Source organism: Oncorhynchus keta, chromosome 18 (assembly GCF_023373465.1).
Source record: "Oncorhynchus keta strain PuntledgeMale-10-30-2019 chromosome 18, Oket_V2, whole genome shotgun sequence".
Lineage (NCBI taxonomy): Eukaryota > Metazoa > Chordata > Actinopteri > Salmoniformes > Salmonidae > Oncorhynchus > Oncorhynchus keta.
In genome coordinates, this window is record NC_068438.1 from 25,536,701 (window position 1) to 25,562,924 (window position 26,224).

The window sequence follows — 26,224 nt, forward strand, 5'->3', positions numbered from 1 at the left end:
GCTTGTCTGCTGTCTAAAAATGGACCATGTGTAACCAATATGCTTGTGCAGTGGGTTAGAAAGTAATCTGCAGGTGGCGCCACACACACCTCTTTATTGAATCAATTAGGATGACAAAGATAACCAAGCCAACTGATGATCTGTAGCCTACTCTGTCTTTAGAATGCTCATTCAAGTGACTGCTTGAGTTCTACATAGACAAGGTAAATAATAGGATCAATATGTATATTCTCTTTACATTCAGTGCAACTTAGCTATTGTCAAGATGGTGGAACGATCATCTTGTTGACATATAGTCTAGAAGTGCCACTTTTTCATCACTTGAGCATCCACATTCAGTATTATTTCTGACTTATACAAACTTGGAATCATAGGCTATAGCTCTAAAGCCTGGTTACCTTTGGATATGATTTAAAACTATTGTTCAGCCATGGAATTAGTTCCACTTTGGTCATTGTTTCAGCCCAGGATTGGGATCTCATGTTACAATTAGTGGCCCTGCTGTATGTGATGCCCCTGTGTCGCCTGTACCAAGGGTTGCTTCCAACAAAGTGCCTGCCGAAATCCCTTAAAGTCCCCGTTGAGGTCATAATGTAACCTTCCGAAAGTGATTAGGCCGCTAACAACGGCTCCCGTTGTGTATCAACATGTACATCCCCCAATAAAGCTCTGGATCCAAAAGTGGAGGTGCATTTGCACCTACTACACTAAGCCCTTTGTCTTGCTTGTAATCTGGCAAATGTCAGATTCCGCCCTGATGATTGGAGGTGGCTCTAATGAAGAGGATCCTCAGTACCCTGTCACAGGCAGTACCAGGAAGGCTGTAATTACCCCTGCTGGCTGGGGCCTAAATGTTTTAATTGATTGATCTGCTTGGCGTCTCTAGCCCTAGAGTGGCTGGATTAGGTGGCCGCTCCTGTGTGGATTTATATAGACCGAGGCATCATGCCCATAGGGGGCACGGGTACGTACCGCCTCAAATTTGTCCTGTTTAAAAAAAGTAAATTAAAAATTAAATACCGTTGTTGCTCTGTAATACTACTAACCACCTAGCAATGTTATTAAGTTGGCTTTAGCCAGCCCAGATAGGTTCCCAATCGCCTAACCTCATAACTAGCTACCAATAATCAGTGTCAGGCTATCAAGGTATAGTAGCTTGATTGTCTAACTATCTTAGCTGGCATGCCTATTGGCAAGGTTAGTAGACTTTAGAAGAGCAAGACACTACTAAATGTACCGAATAAGACTCACATTCCTTTCAATCGTTTACACAGATTTTAGCAGAGATGCAGAGAAGCATGTTTAGTTTCTTTAAAAAAAGATCCACCAGTCAAGAGTATACAGACAGCTCAAGAGGTATGCTTAGATATGCAGAAAAATAAACACATTTTTACATAAAATAATACATAATGATTATGGCTCTAGATTTCAGGAAAAAGCTGTTTCATTTGTTTGAAAATTCTCCAATTTATGGATGGGGCTGGACATCATGTATACATGCCAAAACATGCCAAAACGTCACTGATTTTTACTGAGTTACAGTTCATATAAGGAAATATGAACATTCCTGGAATCAGTACGCCAATTGCACACTCCCTCAAAACTTGAGACATCTGTGGCATTGTGTTGTGTGACAAAACTGCACATTTTAGAGTGGACTTTTATTGTCCCCACAACAAGGTGCACCTATGTAATGATCATGAGGTTTAATCATCTTGTTGATATGCCACACCTGTCAAGTGGATTAATTATCTTGGCAAAGGTGAAATGCTCACTAACAGGGATGTAAACAAATTTCTGCACAACATTTGAGAGAAATACATGTTTTTGTGCATATGGAACATTTCTTGGATCTTTTATTTCAGCTCATTAAGCATGTGACCAACACTTTACATCATGCATTTATATTTTTGTGCCCCCTTAGATTTTTGGGGTCCATGACGCCCATGTATATAGAAGCACTTTCATGAAATTATCGACCAAACCCTCCTTCCCCATTCCCTTCATTCCCTCCCTGCAGCCCGGGAGCCTGCTTCCATCAACCTGGATCCATGCACTCAGGTTGCAGGGTTCTTTGGTGCCAAAGTATCCAAACCCCTTTGCCCCCCTCCAGCTTCTCACAGTTGTTCTCATCTTCTCCCTTTGATCAAGCTATCAAACCCAAAAGAGCCCAAGCTTTCACATGCAGAGCTCCATGTTTCCTCACCATAATCCTTCACACTTTGAACATGGCGGCTGTAAACTACATAGGCTCTGCAGTAAGTTATATTTACCTCCGTGGCTTTGGAGAAATGTCATTATTTATGTTCAGTGTAAACTTGACACTATCCTCTTTGAGGTTACTGCTGCTGTGGTCTCTCCTCTCATCAAACTGACAGAATAAAATGAGCCATCTGAAATGAACATCATGCCCTTTGAACTGCACATTGAGTACAGTAAATTGTTATCTGAGCCGTTTCAGGAAAGCAATCGGGTGATCTACTAGCCTACATTTTCATTATATCCTACATTTTCATTATAGCCTATCAGTAATTTCGAATTAAATATGCTGTGTTAAAATCTCAGTTTTATGACACTTCTACGGGACTTTTTTAGAATTCCTTTTAAAGGTTCCACTGAGAGCAAACGTGGAGCGCCATTGAAGTTTCCTTGTCCAACCAAAACGAAGTCCCTGAAAGCATATTGGAAAACATAAGGAAAATATGCAGCCTGCCAACTAAGGAATCACACTTGTCAACTGGTGTGTGAGTCATTACTCATTTCCCTTGTATCTGTAGCTAGTCATTACAAATAGGTTATAATTGACTTTTGGGCGTGGATATTAATTAAGTTAATAGGTTGTATTCATTTACATTTTAGCATCGGTTGGAGTATTGTTCCCAGTCACAGGTATACCTATTTCTGACAAAAGCCTACACGGTTGCAGGGTCATATAAGACGCACCATTAAAATGCAATGTTTTTCTCTAGGCCTACTGATTTATCAGTGCTTAAGCCTATTTTGTATAATTACTTTGGATGGCCCTGCAGTTGATGAACATATAGACTGCAACAGTTTATTTTCTGGTGAAAACAATTAAATAATCGTGTATTATTTAGCTTTAATTTTCAAGACCCAAAAGATTAAATGTGAAAGACAGTGGGCCTATTGTCTTGACAGTTACCCACAGACACAAACGAAACAGTAATTGCCTGGTCCTTTCCGCACGTCATTGCAGAATAGAGAAGGTATTCGCTTTTAGGCAGTTATTTATAAGATAATAGTAGGTATTTGACAACCCTTGGTAGAAATAAAGACAGAAGTTAAATTGAGGGTTAATAATACATATTTGGATGTCGTCATTTTTATTGGCAAGTAAAAAGGAATATAAGGTTAAACCTCATCGTTATGTTTGACATGTCGGTTGTTTACTCACCTTGTAAATATATCCATGCCATAACATTTTGGTTTGAAAGTCAAATTCGTTGACGAAAAGACCTACAAGTCGTTATAACGGCATAATAAACAAATAACGGCACAATAGCAACAATAATATAATTCTAATTATATTCAAATAGCTTTTTTTTAAATACCATTAGTGTGTTATTGTGTTAGGCTACGAAAGTAAATGTGTAATAGAAAAACACGATCGAAAAACATGTGCATAAGACAATTACAAACGCTACAAAAGTTCCTCTTTCAACTCACAAGACTGAATAATTACCAACCTGCTGCAATACGCTTTTCTCCGTAGTCCGAAAGCAGGGTTGCACTGCAAAATACGTTTAGTGTTACTGTTAGTTTGTAGTCGTTTAGAGTTGTTTTTCTTAACCCTTAATTGCTTTTAAATAATAGCTATTACAATAATAATATATTTTAAATATATGTGTAATCGCAAATGCATTAAATACATTCATTCATAGCCTACCTATACATTTATTTTAATCCGATTACTTAGTATAGTCGTTTATAAAGTCGTTTTGTTATCCCTTAATTGCTTTTAAATAATAGATTTACAATAATAATAATATATTTTTGATTTACGTGTGAGCCCAATGCATTAAATAGCCCATATTCATTCATGCGTAGTTTAGTTATACATTCATTTTAATTCCACCAGTTAGGCATAATATAATAGGCCTGAAAGCGTTTGACAAAATATCATGCTTTTCTATTACAATACATTTGAATGCAGTCGAGTAATACGCTACGCACTTCTCTATTACAATCAACTATGCACATCCATAGTCCTATTGATGTTCGAGAAATAATATGAACAAAATAATTAGCTGCTAAAAGGTTAGGCATAACACTAAAGCAGATACTAATAATGGCAATAATAATAATAATCTCTCCAATAACCATCTGAAATATTGTATCATATTGGCAATGTTACTACTGTAAAGTTTTTGAACGCCTTGTGCAATTAGAGTGGATATAGATAGGGAAGAACAAAGAAGCGAGACCGGTTTGGGCTGCTCTGAGAGAGCGAGAGGGGTTGAGGGAGCGAGCGAGTGTGTCTGTCAGTCTGAGAGAGATAGTGCGAGAGAGAGAGAGACATTGCGGGACAGTGAGAGAGAGAGAGAGATACGTTGATTGACACCTGGAGTGTCCTGCAGTAAAGATGTGTGTGGGGAGATCGTTTATATATAGCGGCGCGTCCGGGCACATTGTTCATAATTGCCACTCTGAAGCCCACTGCGCGGCTCAAGTTGAAGGCTACCGCAGTTAGTACCGCCAGGGATAGAACAAAGCAAGCCTTTTCGGAAAAAGGACGACTAAATGCATCAATAACACGAATTTGCTTGAAGACACCCAACTCTCAAGTTTGAACTGGTTTCATTTTGACATTTTGAACTCATATTTGGGCACAGTGCGAACGCCAAGCACATCGGGACATCATGCACTGTCAAGCCGAGTTGAGACTCTCCTCCTCCGGGCAGCTGAAAGCAGCCAGGCGTCGCTACAAGACTTTTATGATTGACGAAATTCTTTCCAAGGAAACTTGTGATTACTTTGAGAAACTTTCTCTTTACTCAGTATGCCCTTCACTCATCGTTAGGCCTAAACCTCTGCACTCATGTTCGGGTAAGTGGATATGCTTGAACTCTCAGTCAAATCAAGGGATGCTGATGAATGCATAATGGTGTTAATGGTTTATATCTAATATTGCTATGAATTCAGTGAATGCTAATCATTATTGTATGAAAACTACATGTGATTTTGTTTATCATGAACAATGTTAGTTATTAGGCATCTGCTTCTTATATGTTCAGGCGGTCGTCCATCATGGGTCTACTCATATCACGAAATACATAAGGCTAATGGTTTTATTAGGAGTATTGACAAAATAACTTGTATTAAATTGTCAATAGAGGCCATAGCAACACACCTGTGCAGAATCCGTTACATGTAAATTAACAGCTTTAAAGAAATTGAGCTGCATTTCCATGACTTTCTGTTCGATACATCTCTAATATAAGCAAATAAGAAACAGGGACAGGTTCAGAATCACATTAGACGTCATGATTGTCAATTCATGTTGAAGTTTACCTGTGCAAGACGAGTACTATAGCGATGGATGATGTGTAAACTTAATTCAGGCAACTGTCCTCCCTTGCACTTTTACTCATGGTGCACCTTTCTATTTGTGTTAGGCCTGCTATCTATATTTATCAAAGGTCTATATTATGGTGCTTCATCTTGTGATAGCCTGTTATTTACAGGGATTTATCATGTAACTTTAACCTGTGAAATAAAGCACACCAAATAAATGCAACAGGTACAGTAGATGTAATGTAGTCCCCTAAAGTGTTGTAACCTATTTGATAGACTTGACCATTTTAAATTCCTTTTACAACAGCAGAACGGATGTGACCCTTTTCCAATCCAAAACATGATTTCACAGTTTAACAGTCATTTCCATATACTTTCATTCACAAATAAAACATTATGTACTAGGGCCTATGAAAGTTAAGCAACATTTACTCGGTATACTGTCTCACAATCAATCAGCAAATTCCTCCAATAAGTCTATATTATTAGTATTACTGTGACATTCAGATCATTACCAACCTCAGTCTTTTATGTTCATGTTAAAAATACAGGATGAACCAAGCCCTAGTGTGGTGATCAAAGCGGTTAGTAAGGTGAAACCTGATTCCCCATGAATTATGTTGACACTGTCAACTTAACATATTCACTTCTGACAAAAGACACATGAACTCAGAACACACAATAACTAACCCTGCACTTAGATGAAACAGCAGGCGTTTAGTTTCTAGAGCAGTAACTACTACTACTGCCACTTGTCCTCATTCAGAAGGATTAATGTGGGCGCAGTGCTAAACGCAGAGCCTTGCCTAATGACTTTTACTGCTGCTACTTTGAATTTACTGAAGCATGGGCAATGCACTTTACCCAACTTACTTTCTGGGGGGTATATGGGGGTGTAGTATGTGCTCAGAGTTCCACAGTTTGATATTGGTGAGGGCAGGTACATGTTGGTTAAGGACAAGGTTAGTATGTCATCATTGATGGACATGTATCTACCTGACACTACAGTTGCTTGTGCAAACACCATGAAAGGTTACAGTATGCGTTGACGTGTGCAAGTCAGCCCCAATGACCTTCATTCATAGAAGTATGTTGCTTTATGAAGAGACATTCATTGCGATTGTCATCTCAGCAATTTATAAATTCATGGGCTATGTGCGCTTGATCCAACTGTTTCAGTGAGGAAGTCTAACTTCATGCTTCATTCAGTATCCCAAAAGGCCAATCAAAACAAGTAATTAGTGCATAAAATAATGATTGCATGTTCTTCCTTAATCAATACAAGCAAATTTGAAAAAGCAACAAAACAAAACATTGCCACAAAGTGTGAAGACTTGCTTAGCCAGTCAGATAATGCTTTGTTCACAAAACATCTAGCTTAGCACTTGATTTCTCTAAATCATCAACATCAACTTATTTTTCTTCCCAGTTATCATGACTTGCTGCAGTCAGTCATAAATGCTTCCAACACTGTGTTATAATTATACAGGAAAGTGACAAACTTTCCCTAAAAAGCATTTGGCCTGAAAGACTAACATTTCTTTCCCTCAAATGCAGCATAATTTCTAAATCCATTCTTAATGGGTTATCCTGCTGTTATGAGTCAAACAGCATTGACTACTGCTCTCTCAAATAATCATTATGATAATTACCTAAACTATGAAATAATAACTGCTGCAATTTGATGATGACAGCGACAAAGATATAAATAGCAGGCGATGTGGGGTTTGGGTATGTGCTAGAGGGCACTGTAAAGGGTTTTGGCAACCCCGTGACGGATGGATAGAGTAACCAGCCCACATATTACTACCCAGTGCCCACCACTTAGCTGAGGGGGTGTGAGACACAGTATAGTCCCACACTTCAATGGCTTGTAACGCTCAATATAGAAGCTGGCAGGCTTATAGGCCCAGAGCCAGTGAACGTCCATTGGCCCGCTGTGGTCCCCATCAGTGAAAGTGGAGTCTACATTCTCACAGTGTGGAGCTTCTGCTCCAGCAGTTACCAGTAGAGGCTGCTATAGGACAGTGGTCCCAGGCAGGTCATTTTACCCAAATTACAAGATGTTTGTTTGTTCTTGATATAATATGGCATCAACTATTAAGAGACCACTCAACATGTCAACAAAGTGATTAGTCCTCTCTTTGATCCAACAACCCCCTCTGCTCTGTGATGTTTTTTTTCTGTCACGGATCACACCTCTCTGCTCCTTGCTTTACATTTCACGATGGTCCATTTACCTGTGCCAAGCCAAATGCCCTCACAACAGTGTACACAGTAAAACCGGTTGATGACCTCTGAGCCTTTTCTCGGTTCTCGTTTTGTGCCTTGTAAAACTACAGGAGTGATAGACCTGCTAGACAGACCTGACCTCCAGCAGAACATTACCTTGCAGGGGAGCAGTGAACAGTATAATGGTGGGTTACAATATTTAATTTCGAGTCTCATCTCTCAGCAGAACCCAGGGCAAGGCTTTTAGTGGGATTTCTGGAAGGAGGTGCGAGAGATAAAGATCAACTCTGGCGTAATCTCACATGACAGCGCGATGAAAAACGGCCAAATAGGAGGGTGTGGACCTCGAGGGGCCCAGGTACTGCAGCATAGTCCTACGCCACCACTGAGGGTTTATGGAAGAAAGCAGGGAGAGCAAAGGCTTTTCATCCCATTTTAACAGCTAATCCACCACAGATAATAAGGCCTGCCATTAACCACGAGGCTAGCTTGAGGGGTACGATCTTGTCTCTGTTAACACATAAAAGCATTGACATACACAAGCACTCACACAAGCAGTCTCTCACACAAGCAGTCTCTCACACACACACACACACACACACACACACACACACACACACACACACACACACACACACACACACACACACACACACACACACACACACACACACACACACACACACACACACACACACACACACACACACACACACACACACACAATTCCTGAGCCATCAGATCATCATCAGAGCTCTGCATCAAGGCAGATCAGAGATCGGTTTTACAGTAGATTGCACTGCAGGCTGTTTTCAAATGTCAAGGTAAAATTCACAGGATTGTGTTTCATGTAAAATACGTAGTTAACACTTACGGGAAACACAATGCCCTCGGATTGGCACACGTCTGAAAAAACTGCCTGTGAGCATGAGAAAATAGCACCACAACACTACACATAACACTCTAGAAACCTCAAAACATCTCATGAAACCCAAACTTGAGTTGAAATTGGCACTTAACTGGTCTGATCTGTCAAAAGCAGGTGAATGACTCCAATTAAATGAGTGACAGTTAAAGCAGCATACCCTGTTTCCCATCCCATTCCTGCAGTGTTTGACTTGGGCTGGCTTGACAAGATGGCTGTTGAGTGAAGAAATAAACATGTCTAATGTAACACTTCTCAACCTGTCACCACATGATACACCCAAAACAATACATATTACTGTAAGTTAATGTGGCCTCTGAGTACCAAGTCTTGAATCATCATCTTGGAATCCATTTAAACAAAGAGAAAAGGTGCAGAAAGTAAGGAGTAAATATCAAACAACCAATGAGTTTGTTGCTGGAGATTTCACTGTAAAATGGTGACTTATTCTACTAAGTCCTCCCATTATCAAAGCCTTTAAATTATATATAAAATGTAATTTAAACACCAAAAATCATTTTTTTTAAAGACAATAATTATTATGTTATCAATACCATATGATAAAACAAGCATGTGTGTATCTAATGCTACCAGCCTATTCTTTACCTATTATTAGGAGGTATTTATTCTGTAATGACTACCACAAGCACATGTGCCAGTCCGAGCATTCCGATTGTGCTTGTCAAGAGTATCAGTGTGCTTTAGCATGGACAGAGTGCACTCTCCTTGCTACACAAATGGTTTATTTGTAGACTATTGACAGGACACTGGAACTTGTCAACAATGTGTCAAATCTGGGTTAAGGAAGCCGGCTTAGTTGTCAGTAGAAAGTCACCATGAGGTCTGATTTTTCCCTCTTGACAAGCATCCAAAAGACACAGCTGTCACAACTCTCAAGACAACCTCAAGCTCTACATTGACATGAGATTTCCTGAAGACCGTGAAAGAAACCAAGATATTTTCTTCCTTGCTTTTCAATCAATCTTCCCATTTAAAGTGACAGCAAGTAATTATTCACTTGGACTCCTTATGTATTGATATTTCTGTGTATTTTGTATTATTCCAAAATAATACCAATATATTTTCGAAAGATAAATACATACAATGCCTTCGGAAAGTATTCAGATCCCATGACTTTTTCCACATTTTGTTATGTTACAGTCTTATTCTAAAATGGATTAACTAAAAAAAACTCAGCAATCCACACACAATACCCCATAATGACAAAGCGAAAACAGGTTTTTAGATTGTTTTGCCAACTTATAATAATAATAATAATAAATACATATTTACATAAGTATTCAGACCCTTTGCTATAAGACTCGAAATTGAGCTCAGCCTGTTTCCATTGATCATCCTTGAGATGTTTCTACAACTTGATTGGAGTCCACCTGTGGTAAATTTAATTAATTTAACATGATTTGGAAAGGCACAAACCTGTCTATAGAATGTCCCACAGCTGACAGTGCATGTCAGAGCAAAAACCAAGCTATGAAGTTGAAAGAATTGTCCGTAGAGCTCCGAGACCGGATTGAGTCGAGCCACAGATCTGGGAAGGGTGCCAAAAAAATTCTGCAGCATTGAAGGTCCCCATGAACACAGTTGTCTCCATCTTAAATGGAAGAAGTTTAGAACCAACAAGACTTTTCCAAACTGAGCAATCGTGGGAGAAGGGCCTTGGTCAGAGAGGTGACCAAGAACCCAGTGGTCACTCTGACAGGGCTCTAGAGTTCCTCTGTGGAGATGAGAGAACCTTCCAGAAGGACAACCATCTCTGCAGCACTCCAATTAGGTCATTATGGTAGCGTGGCCAGACGGAAGCTACTCCTCAGTAAAAGGCACATGACAGCCCACAAAAGGCACCTAAAGACTCTCAGACCATAAGAAAAAAGGTTCTCTGTTCTGATGAAACCAATATTGAACTCTTAGGCCTGAATGCCAAGCGTCACTTCTGGAGGAAACTTGGCACTGTCCCTACGGGGAAGCATGATGTTGGCAGCATCATGCTGTGGGGATGTTTTTCAGCGGCAGTGACTGGGAGACTTGTCAGGATCGAGGCCAAGATGAACGGAGCAAAGTACAGAGAGAACCTTGATGAAAACCTGCTCCAGAGTGCTCAGGACCTCAGACTGGGGCGAAGGTTCATCTTCCATCATGACAACGACCCTAAGCACACAGCTAAGACAACGCAGGAGTGGCTTCGGGACAAGTCTCTGAATGTCCTTAAGTGTCCCAGCCAGTGCCCGGACTTGAAACCGATCGAAAGTCTCTGGAGAGACCTGAAAATAGCTGTTCAGCAACGCTCCCCATCCAACCTGACAGAGCTTGAGAGGATCTGCAGAGAAGAATGGGAGAAACTCCCCAAATACAGGTGTACCGAGCTTGTAGCATCATACCCAATAAGACTCAAGGTGGTAATTGCTGCCAAAGGTGCTTCAAGAAAGTACGGAGTAAAGAGTCTGAATACATATGTAAATGTAATATTTCATATATTTAATAAGTAAGTTAGGAAAAATGTCAAAAATCTTGTTTTTGCTTTGTCATTATGGGGTATTGTGTGTAGATTGATGAGGGGGGAAAAACAACATTTAATATAATTTTAGAATAAGTCTGTAATGTTACAGAATGTTTAAAAAGTGAAGGGGTCTAAATACTTTACGAAGGCACTTTATGTTAAAATGCAACAAAGAGATAATAAACAAGTTATTTCTGACATTTATCTGCACAGGTCCCCTCAGTTTGTCACAACTCAACATCAAAGACAGAGCTAATATGGGAGAGACAGAAAAAGAGACCAAGAGAGAGACAGAGAGACAGACAGAGAAAGAGAGAGAACGAGAGAGAAAGAGAGTGTTGTGGAGGGAATGAGGCATCATGTCCAGACAGCAGCAGCAGCAGCAGCAATTCTCCGAGGTGGAAGATTAGTGATGAGCTCAGCACCCTGCGATGATGTCATGTATATAGGGACGAGCCCGAGGCTCTGTCTGAGAGAGAGGAGGGTTCAGGGTGGGGGTGTAGATATGGTAGGCGTAACCTCCCTCCTCTTCCCCCCCCATGTGCCCGAACACATGCTCAATTACCTCCCAGACCAACCAACCCCCTGTCACACCAGCTCCCATAACTGCTGAATATTACTGAAAATGTCAGAGAAAGGGGATACAAATTTACGACCAAGGTCTGCCTGGATGTATCCTCTCAGTTGTACGTGTAGGGTTTGAATAATATATACTTGTCTATGGGTTGATGGAGAGATAAGAGAGGCAGATCCACCACAGGCAGTGAGGAACACACAAAGGGAAAGAGTATGCTGTGTATGTAATGTGACAGCATAATGTCCTCTCTTTTCTGTCATTGGATTTTATATATCTTCTTCCTCAACACATCACTCTCTCCTGCCACATACCAAACAGAGCATTAGTTTCTATGTCTGTCTTAGTTCAGTCGTAAATTATGCCATTGGGATCTGATGTTTATTAGAATCCGTAAGGTTTTCACCACCAGATATTATGTTCATTGCGGAGCGCAGTCTTTGGTCTTGGCTCCAGTGGGTGGCCCCACAGACATTTGTTACTTTTTATTGATTCTGGCATCTCGATGCTTCTGTCTGCATAGATAAAGAGATAGAGTGAGGGGGGAGAGTTAAATGGCGAGGGGCATAATCACTTCGGATTTACTGTGTGCATGTGCATGTGTGTTCGAGGTGGCAGAGAGACAACCTTTATCTGGCCCCAAAATAATTATTCAATTGGTGGGTTCAGAGTGGCAGAGTAAAACACACAGTGCGTCATTAAGATCAGAACCTTCTACATCAAAGAGGTCAAAACACTTTTCATTGTAAAAAAATAGCAGTTAAAAAGAACCCTGTCTTAGTGATTATTACAGGTCTATTAAAACTACCATCCAAGGTGATGCATACAGTAGCAAATACACATTTAAAAGTACAATTGTATTTATTGCTCTGCATTTCACCTGCCTCTGACTCTCTCTTTTTGCTCTTTTAGGATCCTCCTCACTGCGGGCCTACCCCCTTCTCTCAGTCATCACGCGGCAGCCCCCCAACATGCCTCCTCTCCTCTCCCAGCCCTCATCTCCCGGGCAGGTTCCCCACCTGCCCCTGCTCTCCCCCCAGCACCACTCCCGGGTCTCCGAGGCCTCCCACAGCGAGACACCAGTCAGCATCAGCAGCGAGTCAGACACGGAGCACAGCACCACCCGACTGAAGAAACCCAGACGCAGCCGCACCATCTTCACTGAGCTGCAGCTCATGGGCCTGGAGAAGAAGTTCCAGAAACAGAAGTACCTCTCCACCCCTGATAGGTCAGTATCGTATTGCATCTCGCCACTGATAGGCCAAAATGATAGCACCCCAGAGGCTGATTGTTTACTTGAAAGAAGATTCCTTACTGATAGATCAGTATTATAGTACCTCAAATTTCATACAGTATAACTTGACACTCAAGTTTGTGAAAATTTGAAATTCTGTGATAGCAACCAAACCAGACTAGAGGTTCAGCATCAACATCATAACATTTTGATTCATGTCCTGGGTAATGTGTCATGTAATGTTAAGTTCTCTAATCCAGGCATTACCTCAGCATTCTAGTTGAGACAAGAGTAACGTTTTAACCCTAAACTCTTGAATAGCAAAAAGCCTCAACAAAGAATCACTGCTCTATTCAAGAAACTAGGGACGTCTGCCAACACAAGCAAACATAAATGTAATTGCATTGATTTACTGCCAATCATGTAATATATGTGAAGCTGTATATAAAATACATTTAGCTTTGTACACTGCATTTAGATGAGGTAATATCCATGTTAATATTGATGTCGTAGGTTCCAGTCCCTGGGTCATTTTCGATACCTGACATACGGCCATAACACATTTTCCATTTGAGTTTAAACTCCACTTTTAGATTTGGCCTGCCGGACATATTTCCATTATACCCCTAATTAATATTGAGCCATAAACCTCATATTTTCCTTCGGTCGAGCAACAAGAACATCAGACAGCTAGTAAACCTTAGCAACACATGGTTACAACAGCTTCATCTGAGCGATCAGATATCATTATTATCATTAAATCATTATTTTACTAAAACACAACAGCCACAAAATGCTTTAAAAATGGTCAGTTATTTTTTATATTGTTGAAGATTTGTACTAAAAAGGCACCACTGTATTTACCGGAACTTTACCATTTTAAACCTGCGTGTTCCTTCTCCTTGGCCCTGAAGAATGTCAAAAAGACTTGGGAGAGGATGTTTGTTATCAGCCCTGTCTATAGTGATTTACCAACAAAACCACCGTGTGCAAATATGAGGCAAAACAGACAGCATCTGAACTATATTCACCTCCAATGTTTATTGGAAACATAAATACATTTGTACAATGAGCACTTGTTGTCTCTCAAATACATTGTTACAGTTGTTGATTAGCTAGCTAGCAAATGTTTTGCCATATTAGCATAGATGTGACATAAGTAAAAACACCTCAAAACAAGACATGGTATCAAGAACAAGATGAAACTAGCTGAAATGAGCCACTTACGATTCCCCACATGGCAGCTTCTTATTATTGTTGCTAGCTATCTGGCCATCCAGAATGACAACAACACACAGACTTCTAGCCCATTGAAGTGCGCACATGGTTTTCATGACGTTGTCATCTAACCGGTCTATACACATCCCATCCCTGGGGAAAACTCCCACAATGCGTCTCAACTTCAATGCAAATCACACTTCTCTGTTCTAGCCAATGAGCCACACCACAGCTCCTCTGTAAACTCCCAGGCAGGCTGAGGTAGACTACAACAGCCCAGTGGTGATCCAAACCTCCCATCCTGGCCTCACTGCCAAATCTGTATCATGCCAATAATCAAATTCCCACTGGCTGTGATGAACTAATTAAATCCACAGCTGGATGGAAAACAAGCAGAGAAAATCCCCTTTCAAAACATCACAAGTGTGTCGTGCTCCCCAGTTCACTTTGTTATGATCCAAAGATAACTCCATCTCTACTTTTTTATTTAGCTATTTCTTGGCTTGGAGACACTGTGGTCTTTGACTGAGACAGTGTTCTGAGGAAAACAGCATATAAAAAGCCCCTAACACCACACCACAGACTGTAATGATTTAAATCATTAAGCAATAATGATTTTATTTAATTGAGATTAGTATAATAAGCATCATCATCATTATCATTATGCATTAAGCTGCAACTAAAATCCCTGCTGATACAGGTTTGAGACGAACAGCAAACAGAGGACTTCTAAGTGCCTCCAGCAGAGTCATTCGTACAGTACGCTGTAAGTGTGTGGTTTCCCCCCAAAGAAAACTAATGACCATAAATAACTGGGGTACTTTCCTCTCCTGCAATTACTTTCCTTGCCTCCAGTCCCTCCACTGGGCGGTTTGAGAGTAAAGCATGATGGACAGCTTGATTGCCTGTATTTTTGGTGAACAGTGGTTTTTCAAAGTATGCACAGACACTTTTCTTCTGCACTCAATCACTGAGGCAGTGCAGCTGTCAATACTGTATGCTGTTGTATGAACTGAAGTTCCCTCTATGTAATACTTTCAAATCAGGTCAGATAGAGATGGTGAGAGGACGGGAAAGAAGGGAGGATGAGAAAGAAGGGAGGATGAGAAAGAAGGGAGGATGAGAAAGAAGGGAGGATGAGAAGATTGGAAGAGTGGAAAGATCAGAGGGCAAGCTGATGGCTCTGTAGTAATCTAGTCTCTCTCTCTCTCTCTCTCTCTCTCTCTCTCTCTCTCTCTCTCTCTCTCTCTCTCTCTCTCTCTCTCTCTCTCTCTCTCTCTCTCTCTCTCTCTTTCTACATCAAATTTAAAAACCTGATAAAGCTCCCTCCCGCTGTAGGCTGATCCCTCTTTCACTGACCCACCTTCCTGGGATATCATGTTACACACCATCCAATACCCTTATTAGTCATGGATCAGAGCACATGTGGTGGAAGTGTTCAGGAAGTGTCCCCTTGAACATCCAGATACAGATGCTTTGATTCGATTGCTGACCTCCCTTACAGATGTTCAATAAGGTCTCTGCTGTATGCTGCAGGTGTGCAGTCTTTCTCTGGACCATAACAGGATTGTATCAAAGAGACTACAGTACTCTGATGCACCATACCAGAATGCGGTTATAAAGTAGGATAGTCAACAGGTGATTGGAAAGCAAAAGTAACTCATTAATTTGTTTTTATTACTCCAGCTACACCCTCTCTGTGTAAATCAATCAGAGGCAGTCGGTTTCGTTTAAGATAAGGGAGGGCAATTTTTTTTCATGAACATGGCCTTATTTCTATTACAGCATATTGGATGTCTGTCATTCATATTTAATTCACCCAGTTCAATGTAACAGCGATAGGTTGAGGCTACTACATTATACTTGAATTTTCCCTATACCCATCATGAGGTTGCTACAACCTAGTCTATGAATGGCAGTTTATAACGTAGGTGCACACAAGTCGAGAGGCACATTTGAGACAGTGACACTTGGACTGACATTCAATACCGCCTTGCACACTCTTGCCTGCATCTAACTGATATGGGGTGGAATCATTAGTCCAACAGTTGCAAACTAGAGTTTCTATTGGACAAATTCAGGTATGTTTATCCCTGTTTTGTTCTGTTTGCTTCCGTTTAGGAAATGCTTTTCAACAGAATCGGCAGAATGAATACACCACTGATCACACATAGACACAGTTCCCTTTCATTGCAGCCACATTGTATTCCTTCTCGCATATGCGCTCTCCTCCTCTCACCTCTTCCCTTCGCTTGTGGACTTCAGTGCACAACACATCAGCTGTATGTGACCAGGCGAAAAAAACCTTCCAAGCCAACCTGCTACACACAGCCTACATTGTTGTCACCAAATTAGCTAAATTAACTTCATATTTGGCATAGCTAATATAATTAACTCGTTTTTAAACCCGCTACAATTATGCAGTAACGTTACAGTGTACATTCAGTAAACAATTACACCAGCAGGCCCTGGTGGCAATACATTTCTTAAACCAAAAGCTTACCTTGATTTGGAAGAGTTCCATTGCTGTGTTGGAAAGTCATAGCCAGGTAGCTAGCATAGAATCCCTCTGTTTCAGTAGGCTAAACTAGGTAGCTACATTTGATAGCTAAGTAAGTGAAACTAAAAGTGAAAGAAATGATAATCTCTCTCTCTATTTCTCTCTTGCTTCTCTTTCATTTTTGGAAGAAATTAATTTGTTAAAAACTGTTCAACTACTGTCTTTCTCTCTCTTTGAGTTAACTACTCACCACATTTTATGCACTGCAATGCTAGCTAACTGTAGCTTATGCTTTCATTACCAGATTAATTATCTGATCCTTTGATTGTGTGGACAACATGTGAGTTCATGCTGCAAGAGCTCTGATAGGTTGGAGGACGTCCTCCAGAAGTTGTCATAATTACTGTCCTCCTCCCAGAGGAGGACGGAGGCTAGTTGTCCTCCAGCGACACTATGGTGCTACTCCACAGAGTGCTGTTGAGGCTACTGTAGACCTTCTTTGCAAAATAGTGTTTTAATCAATTATTTGGTGACGTGATAATATTTTGTATATTTTTATCTAAAAATTAGATGCCTCCACTGAAATCAATTGTCTATCTACTGCTGCTTTTAATCTTATAAAGAAATAACTAATGTTTCAGAAACATGTACTGTATATTGAGTTGCCGTTTGTACTGTACGTGTTTGTTTCCCTACAGACTAGACCTGGCCCAATCCCTAGGCCTCACACAGCTTCAGGTGAAGACCTGGTACCAGAACAGAAGGATGAAGTGGAAGAAAATGGTGAGCGCCCCACACACCCATAACAACAATGACCCCGGGTCAGTGTAGAGAGAAAGAGTGATAGGGGTGTAAATGTCTGGGTTTGAGGGATGAGGGCCTAGGACACCAAAGTCTAGTCTAGTCTAGTCAGGTCAGCAGCTCAGAGAACAAAAGGCTCAAACTGACTGTTAACTCTCCAGATTAATGACTGTACATGGAGCAGCTCAGAGCCATACATCTTCCCTTAATTGCTATAATAACCACGGTTGCCTTTGACCGCGGCCAGCATTCATCACAACCCCACTGAGCCGTGTGTCTGTGTTTGTGTGGGATGTGTTGCTCCAGGTGCTGAAGGGAGGACAGGAGGCCCCCACCAAGCCCAAGGGCAGGCCTAAGAAAAACTCCATCCCCACCACCGAGGAGATAGAGGCAGAGGAAAGGCTGGCCAGGCTGGCTGAGGAGGAGAGAATGAGGATGGCAGCCGAAGAGGCCTTGGCCGACAGAGAAGCTCCCCAGTCGGAACCCCATAACCTCAGCACGGTCGCTGGGGCTACAGAGACCTACAATCCCACGGCGGTGAGCGAGGGTCGAGAGCAGCAAGTGCAGTCACTCCCGATGCAGTCAGAGACACATGCTGCCAGCTAAAGAAGACAGTTATTCATGTCTGAATGAAACAGCCAAAGACTGGCGCTGACTGGAAAACAGAAGCACTTACTGTTGTGCCTCAGGATCACTGAAAAAAGCCTGTCTGGTATAGATTAGTCAGTCGTGTGTGAGGTTTGACTAGAGTGGGTGACATTCATAGGTACGGTAGATCAGTTTGGTTTTGCCATATCACTTTTGCCATATACTGGAATAAAATGGTGTTTTAAAAAGAGTTTACATGTAGAGTTAGGTGTATATACAAATGAAACATCCAGAATTGTACAGTGCATTTTGTCCCTGTGTTTTTGTTTTCCTTTTAGAACAACATTATCACCTCCCCAGCCTCAGACCTGCTTGTTTACTGAGAGAGGACTCCTTTAGTCACATGCTATCCAGTTTGCCTGAGTGTTGTAGCTATATGTAAATCAATACTGTGCCACAGATATAACACAAAATGACCACACAGGTCATAGTGCCTTTTTATCTCAGAGGATATAACAAGCTTTACCAGTCTAGAAACACCAAGGTTTATTAATACCAAATTCATATCAAGTGTTCTTTAACAGTGTTTTCCTTTTGCTTATTAAAAAGAGCAACACTTTGGTAATTAATTACTATATGCTCTGAATTACAGTTAACACTGCCATTGTACTTATTTTGTCAAGCTTTGAAGGGAATTGTATTTCTGTCCATGAGCTACAGTATTGTCTTGTTTATTTGGTCAATTAACTTGTGTTGTGTTGCTTTACATTGTATAGGTTTCCAAAAAAAAAAACATGTCAGATAACGATATACAGTACCAGTGAAAAGTTTGGACACACCTACTCATTCAAGGGTTTTTCTTTATTTTTTAAACTATTTTTTACATTGTTGAATAATAATAAAGACATCAAAACGATGAAATAAAACATATGGAATCTTGTAGTAACCAAAAAAGTGTTAAACAAATCTAAATATATCTTAATTGCTTTGAGCCAATCAGTTGTGTTGTGACAAGGTAGGGAGGGTATACAGAAGATAGCCCTATTTGGCAAAAGACCAAGTCTATATTATTGCAAGAACAGCTCAAAGAAGCAAAGAGAAATGACAGTCCATCATTACTTTAAGTAATGAAGGTCAGTCAATAATAAAGTTTATTTAAGTGCAGTCGCAAAAACCATCAAGCGCTATAATGAAACTGGCTCTCACGAGGACCGCCACACGGAAGGAAGACCCAGAGGTACCTCTGCTACAGAGAATAAGATCATTAGAGTTACCAGCCTTAGAAAAAATGCTTCACAGAGTTCAAGTAACAGACACATCTCAACATCAACTGTTCGGAGCAGACTGTGTGAATCAGGCCTTCATGGTCGAATTGAGTTGCTTGGGCCAAGAAACACGAGCAATGGACATTAGACTGGTGGAAATCTGTCCTTTTGTCTGATGAGTCCAAATGTGAGATTTTTGGTTCAAACTGCCATGTCTTTGTGAGATGAAGAGTAGGTGAATGGATGATCTCCACATGTGTGGTTCCCATCGTGAAGCATGGAGGAGGAGGTGTGATTTTGTGGGGGTGCTTTGCCAGTGACACTGTCAGTGATTTATTTAGAATTCAATGCACACTTAACCAGCATGGCTGCCACAGCATTCTGCAGCGATATGCCATCACATCTGGTTTGCACTTAGTGGGACTATCATTTGTTTTTCAACAGGACAATGACCCAAAACACACCTCCAGACTGTGAAAGTGTTATTTGACTATCGAGAGTGATGGAGTGATGCATCAGATGACCTGGCCTCCACGATCACCCGATCTCAACCCAACTGAGATGGTTTTTGATGAGTTGGACCGCATAGTGAAGGAAAAGCAACCAACAACTGCTCAGCATATGTGGAAATTCCTTCAAGAATGTTGGAAAAGCATTCCTCATGAAGCTGGTTGAGAGTGTGCAAAGCTGTCATCAAGGCAAAGGTTAGCTACTTTGAAGAATCTAAAATATACTTTGATTTGTTTAACATTTCTTTGGTTACTACATGATTTCATATGTGTTATTTCATGGTTTTGATGTCTTCACTATTATTCTACAATGTAGGAAATAGTACAAATAAAGAAAAAACCCTTGAATGAGTAGGTGTGTCCAAACTTTTGACTGGTACTGTATATATACAGTATAGGTAAAGGGTTCTATTTTCATTTTGAAAAAAAATAGAGTGTATCTGACCCTTTAACTTTCTATTTTGAAACTGGGGATGGAGGTGTTTTACTGCCACGAGGGAAGTCTCTTAAACTGTCAGAGACTGTAGAAATGAATAAATCACACCCTTTGCCAAAGAAACAAGGAAACTGAGAAACATTTAAAATCTTTTAGAGGTTTTCAGCCCGCAGGCCATTGCATCACCGGAGCAGTCCTCTAACTCTGTCTTACAGACTCCCCACATAAAACTGTCTTCAGCTGCTTGTCAACACTTTGGTTTTCCGCTTTGGCCTCCTGTTGTTTCCTTCTAAAGATGTCTTTTTGTAGAGTTCCTTTTTTAAAACAAATAATCTATATTTAGTTTGATATAAACTAGTACAGTATTTTTCTGATGTAAATAATGCTTGTTGGTAAGCTACTGAATAGTTTTCTTTTGGCATGGACAACACAATGCTGATTGTTTTATTTTTACCATATACAAGGTGTGTTTTGTGTATTTAAATACACCTAATAAAATGACAATGATTTCCATATGAATGATGAAAGTGGCACATTATTATAATCATATTGATTACTACTTTCTGGAATCTTTTTGATCTTCATATAAAAAAAATTGAATAGCAGACCACAAGTATGGTATCCAAGTTTAGTTGACTTTCAGGAAAACGCATTTGTATTTTTAAGCGTTATTTGAACCAGAATGAAGTGTACTCCTGGGTTTATTTAATCTTCATCCATAAAAATATCTTGATGCTCTCACTATGCTAGGAGGAATCTTCCATTTGATCTGATATGCAATGTAACTACATTGACGTGAAACCCTCTGCCGACATGCAGCAAGAGGTTCGAGATGAGTTGACACAAAAGGCTTGTCATAGATATGACAGATCCCCTCCATACGGCAGAAGGCGAGGCCGCGAGGCAATGCATAATAGACAACTGTACTGCATGTCACAGAAAAATACATACCGTGTTTAATCTATCCATTGACATCACTGTAGTTAATGACAGTTGTGTAAATCACTCATTTGTGCAAATCAAGTAAATTGTTAAACATACACAACATCATATCATGGGTTTGAAATGTACATTTGTATTCATGAAAAACAATTTAACTACTGCAATACTGCAGTAAAATTAAATAATTCACAAAGTTGCACTGTGCTCATAATACTTTATGGAAGAGTTGACCATAAATCAGGCTTAGAGAACAAAGGCTTTTATGCACTCTGTGTTGTGACATTTTATCATCTTGATCTTTTCGGCAAACACGTTGGCCTTTAGTACACTGAGACACTCCTCTTTGAACCAGGCCAGGCAAGCTAGTTATGCTGTAAAGTGTATTTTTAGTGCATGATACCGGACCAGGATGATTTGTAAAGCAAACAGTGCAGGTTGGCACTGAGTTAGATGCAATGTGCTCTAACTCCTTGTGTAAACACAGTGAGGATGCTTTCTATGAGTGTGTATTTAGAGGCGTACAGCAACCCCTGGGCCCTTCTTTGGACCATCAGTACAACCCTACGGGCAGGAAGTGGTTGTGCCGTGGGGGGTGAGAGGCAGGTCTGTGTGTGTGTTACTGGTCTGAGGAAGGTCAAGGTGGAGGACGAAGGGGACGGGAAACTCTTTCGAAGTAGCTATTTCTTCAGGCCTAGCACTATAGTACAAGCTAGTGTACGATTTGAACAGGCAAGGCAAGATCAATCCATTGTATTAAAGCTACACAAATATTAATCTTATTTTCAGGGACACACGGTGGAAGGGGCATCAGCATAATCCCAATTGCCTACTTTAAAAAGCACTGTCAGAGCATCAGCTCAGTTTATATTTACTTTGGCCAGAACACTGACTGTAACATGAATAGGAGGCTAGATATCTGCAACTGGAGCCAAACTATGTCATGTTTTCACTGTCATTGCTTTTGTCAAGACCCCATCATTCTAAGCCATTGAATAAAAATAATACCTCATCATTGAGAATGATGACTGTGAATCAAATGTCCATGCCAGTTGACTGCATGAAAACGTAGATGTGAAGATGCCAAGGATCACAATCATGATCTACCAAGGAATTACTGATTTGTTATTGACTGTTGCAGTATACTGTTCTCAATCAATTTAAATATTTTACATTTATTACACCACTTGCCAGCCAGAGCCAGGCTGATGTTGAATGAGAAGTGATTCACTCAACCAAGTCACCTGGTTAAAATAGGACTAGAAAACCAGATAGATTGGAGCAGGTACAGTGGATCTGTTTTAATTGCAGAGACCGAGGGCAACATGTCCATATTAAAGCCTTGTGAAAACAAAGGCTGTGGTTGGCAGCCAGCTAGGCAGGCAGGCCTGTTGTATGAGCTGTGAGCTGAGCCGTGCGGAGTGGCAGGTCTCCACAGGCAGGGAGCAGAGCACCGCTGCTGGGTAATTGTTGTGTGGCGAGGTAAGGAAGGGTTACAGAAACAGCCCTGGGTAAAACACCAGAGGTCTTATTGGAGAGCCTGTAATTTTGTCACAGGTTCAGGCTCAGGTCATAAAGATTGGAGCTGGTGTCAATCCCTGAACCCCCCACCCACCCACCGGTAAGACATCCATCGCGCACCTTCACCTGTCAGCTTAACTCACGCTCTGCAGGCAATTAGCCCTGACGATTTGAGGGGTGCTCTCAGTGTTTTAGTCTCTTCTCTGTTATGACAGGGGAAGCAATTTCTAAATACCAGGGGTAGGAGCCACAGCAGGCATACTAAAGTCAATAGAGGGAGATCCTTCCGACAACATTAACAATCACCCTATTGTTTTCAACAGCAGCAGAGGAGAACATTACCGTACACATGTTCAGTACCAATCAAAACTTGGACACACCTACTCATTCAAGGGTTTTTCTTTATTTTTACTATTTTCTATATTGTAGAGTAATATTGAAGACATCAAAACTATGAAATAACACATATAGAATCATGTAGTAACCAACATTTGATTTAACAAATCAAAATACACACTCCTAGCATTCTCTACACCAGCTTTATAAGGAATGCTTTTCCAACAGTCTTGTAGGAGTTCCCACATATGCTGAGCACTTGTTGGCTGCTTTTCCTGCACTCTGCGGTCCAACTTATCCCAAACCATCTTAATTGGGTTGAGGTCGGTTGATCTGATGCAGCATTCCATCACTCTCTTTGGTCAAATAGGCCTTACACAGTCTGGAGATGTGTTTTGGGTCATTGTTCTGTTGAAAAACTAATTGTAGTTCCACTAAACGCAAACCAGAATGCTGTGGTAGCCATGCTGGTTAAGTGTGCCTTCGATTCTAAATAAAACACTGACAGTGTCACTAGCAAAGCACCCTCACACCATCACACCTCCTCATCGATGCTTCACGGTGGGAACCACACATGGGGAGATCATCCGTTCACCTACTCTGCGTCTCACAAAGACACGGCGGTTGGAACCATAAATCTCAAATTTGGATTCATCAGGCCAAAGGACAGATTTCAACCGGTCTAATGTCCATTACTTGTGTTTCTTGGCCCAAGCAAGTCTCTTCTTCATATTGGTGGTTTCTTTGCAGCAATTCAACCATGAAGGCCTGATTCACACAGTCTTCTCTGAACAGTTCATGTTGATATGTGTCTGTTACTAGAATTCTGTGAAACATTTTTGGGGGATGCAATTTCTGAGGCTGGTAATTCCTTTCCTGTGGCGGTCCTCATGTGAGTCAGTTTCATCATTGCACCTGATGGCTTTTGCGACTGCCCTTGAAGAAACTTTCAAAGTTCTTGACATTTTCCGGATTGACTGACCTTCATGTCTTAAAGTAATGACGGACTGTCATTTTTCTTTGCTTAATTGAGCTGTTCTTGCCTTAATATGGACTTGGTCTTTTACCAAAAAGGACTTTCTTCTGTATACCAGCCCTAACTTGTCACGACACAACTGACTGGCTCAAACGCATTAAGAAGGAAATAAATTCCACATATTACAATGTACACCTGTTAATTGAAATGCATTCCAGGTGACTTCCCCATAAAGGTGGTTGAGAGAATGCCAAGACTGTGCAAAGCTGTCATCAAGGCAAATGTGTTTACCTTGAAGAATATAAAATATAAAATAGATTTAGATTGTTTAACACTTTTTTGGTTGCTCCATGATTCCATGTGTGTTATTTCATAGTTTTGATGTATTCACTATTATTCTACAATGTAGAACATATTATTGTATTATTGTATTATTTTTATTCTACAGTGTAGAAAATAGTGAAAATAAAGAAAAACCCTTGAATGAGTAGGTGTTTCCAAACTTTTGACTGGTACTGTACATGACCATTCATATGGATGACACGTGCACTGGTCCACCCCACGTCAATGCAAGCTTGGCCGTGAAATGTTCATAAAGCTTGGCATTCAAATACTGTGTCATTTTCAGTTTCAGTATCAGTTGTATTTGACAGATACTGATACTGAAAATGATTTACTATTTTACAACCAATTCAACAGGATTATTATCATTATGATGAATGTTAAAATTAGCACAACCTATCTCCTGTCTTCCTCATCAACTAACAGCAAACTTCAAAAACTCCAGGAGACATTCATAAGTGGAGGAGCCCACTGAATTAGATTATTTCTGTATCCCTTCCTGTTGTTAACTAATCAGCTTATTTCATTTAAAGAGGTCAGCCTCTTTACACCAACACCTTGGTATGGCCCAATCTGATCTTCCTTTCTCCTCTTTAAGGTCTCTTCTGCAGCTAATGCATTTACTGTGTTTATTACAGTGATGTCCTCCTCCCTGTCATCTTGCTCTAGTTAATGCCCTGGTCAAACCATCCCACTCATCCCAGCTCTCCCTCTGTCCAGCCCCAGTGTTAAATCAAATCAAACTTTATTTGTCACATGGGCCAAATACAAGTGTAGACCTTACTGTGAAATTATAACTTTACAAGCCCTTAACCAACAGTTCAAGAAGAGGTAAGAAAATATTTACCAAATAAACTAAAGTAAAAAATAATAAAATCTAACACAATAAAATAACAATAACAATGCTATATACAGGGGGTACAGGTTAGTTGAGGTGATTTGTACATGTTGGTAGGGGTGAAGTGACTATGCATAGATAATAAACAGCGAGTAGCAATAGTGTACAAAACAAATGGAGTCAATGTAAACAGTCCGTGGCCATTTGATTAATTGTTCAGAAGTCTTATGGCTTGGGGGTAGAAGCTGTTGAAGAGCCTTTTGCTCCTAGACTTGGTGCTTCGGTACCACTTGCTGTGCGGTAGCAGAGAATACAGTCTATGACTTGGATGACTGGAGTAAATTTTATGGGCTTTCCTCTAACACCGCCTATTATATAGGTCCTGGATGGCAGAAGCTTAGCCCCATACGCACTACACCTGTAGCGCCTTACGGTCAGATGCCGAGCAGTTGCCATACCAGGCGGTGATGCAACCGGTCAGGATGCTCTCTATGGTGCAGCTGTAGAACCTTTTGAGGATGTGGGGACCCATGCAAAATCTTTCAGTAACCCAAGGGGGAAAAGGTTTTGTCGTGCCCTCTTCACGACTGTCTTGGTGTGTTCAGACCATGACTATTCATTGGTGATGTGGACACCAAGGAACTTGAAATTCTCGACCCGCTCCACTACAGCCCCATCGATGTTAATGGGGGCCTGTTCGACCCTCCTTTTCCTGTAGTTCACGTCTTGCTCACATTGAGGGAGAGGTTGTAGTCCTGGCACCACACTGCCAGTTCTCTGACCTCCTCCCTATAGGCTGTCACATCATTGTTAGTGATCGGGCCAACCACTGTTGTGTCGTCAGCAAACTTAATGATGGTGTTGGAGTCGTGTTTGGCCACACAGTCGTGGGTGAACAGGGAGTACAGGAGGGGACTAAGTACACATCCCTGAGGGGACC

General features: G+C 40.8%; 1 protein-coding gene across 3 annotated transcripts; it reads left to right on the forward strand.

Moving 5' to 3' along the window:
- The first annotated feature begins 401 nt into the window (after positions 1 to 401).
- Positions 402 to 20,847, forward strand: LOC118397518 (homeobox protein BarH-like 2). 3 transcript variants are annotated; one of them, XM_035792373.2, is made up of 5 exons: positions 4,923 to 5,067; positions 7,991 to 8,125; positions 12,694 to 13,009; positions 17,432 to 17,516; positions 17,841 to 20,847. In XM_035792373.2, the coding sequence occupies exons 3-5, from the start codon at positions 12,753 to 12,755 to the stop codon at positions 18,138 to 18,140; spliced, it is 642 nt and encodes a 213-aa protein (XP_035648266.1). In that variant the 5' UTR covers positions 4,923 to 5,067; positions 7,991 to 8,125; positions 12,694 to 12,752; the 3' UTR covers positions 18,141 to 20,847. The 3 variants fall into 3 exon arrangements, with proteins under 3 accessions (XP_035648264.1, XP_035648263.1, XP_035648266.1); XM_035792371.2 differs by lacking the exons at positions 4,923 to 5,067; positions 7,991 to 8,125 and adding an exon at positions 402 to 964; XM_035792370.2 differs by lacking the exon at positions 7,991 to 8,125 and having other exon boundaries at positions 4,501 to 5,067.
- The last annotated feature ends 5,377 nt before the right edge of the window (positions 20,848 to 26,224 follow it).

Excerpts from the sequence above, each read along its gene's own strand:
- LOC118397518 (XM_035792370.2), top strand. The coding sequence starts at position 4,881 with ATGCACTGTCAAGCCGAGTTGAGACTCTCCTCCTCCGGGCAGCTGAAA. Across the intron at positions 5,068-12,693 it reads ACCTCTGCACTCATGTTCGG|GATCCTCCTCACTGCGGGCC; the intron begins GTAAGTGGATAT and ends TTGCTCTTTTAG. Across the intron at positions 13,010-17,431 it reads TACCTCTCCACCCCTGATAG|ACTAGACCTGGCCCAATCCC; the intron begins GTCAGTATCGTA and ends GTTTCCCTACAG.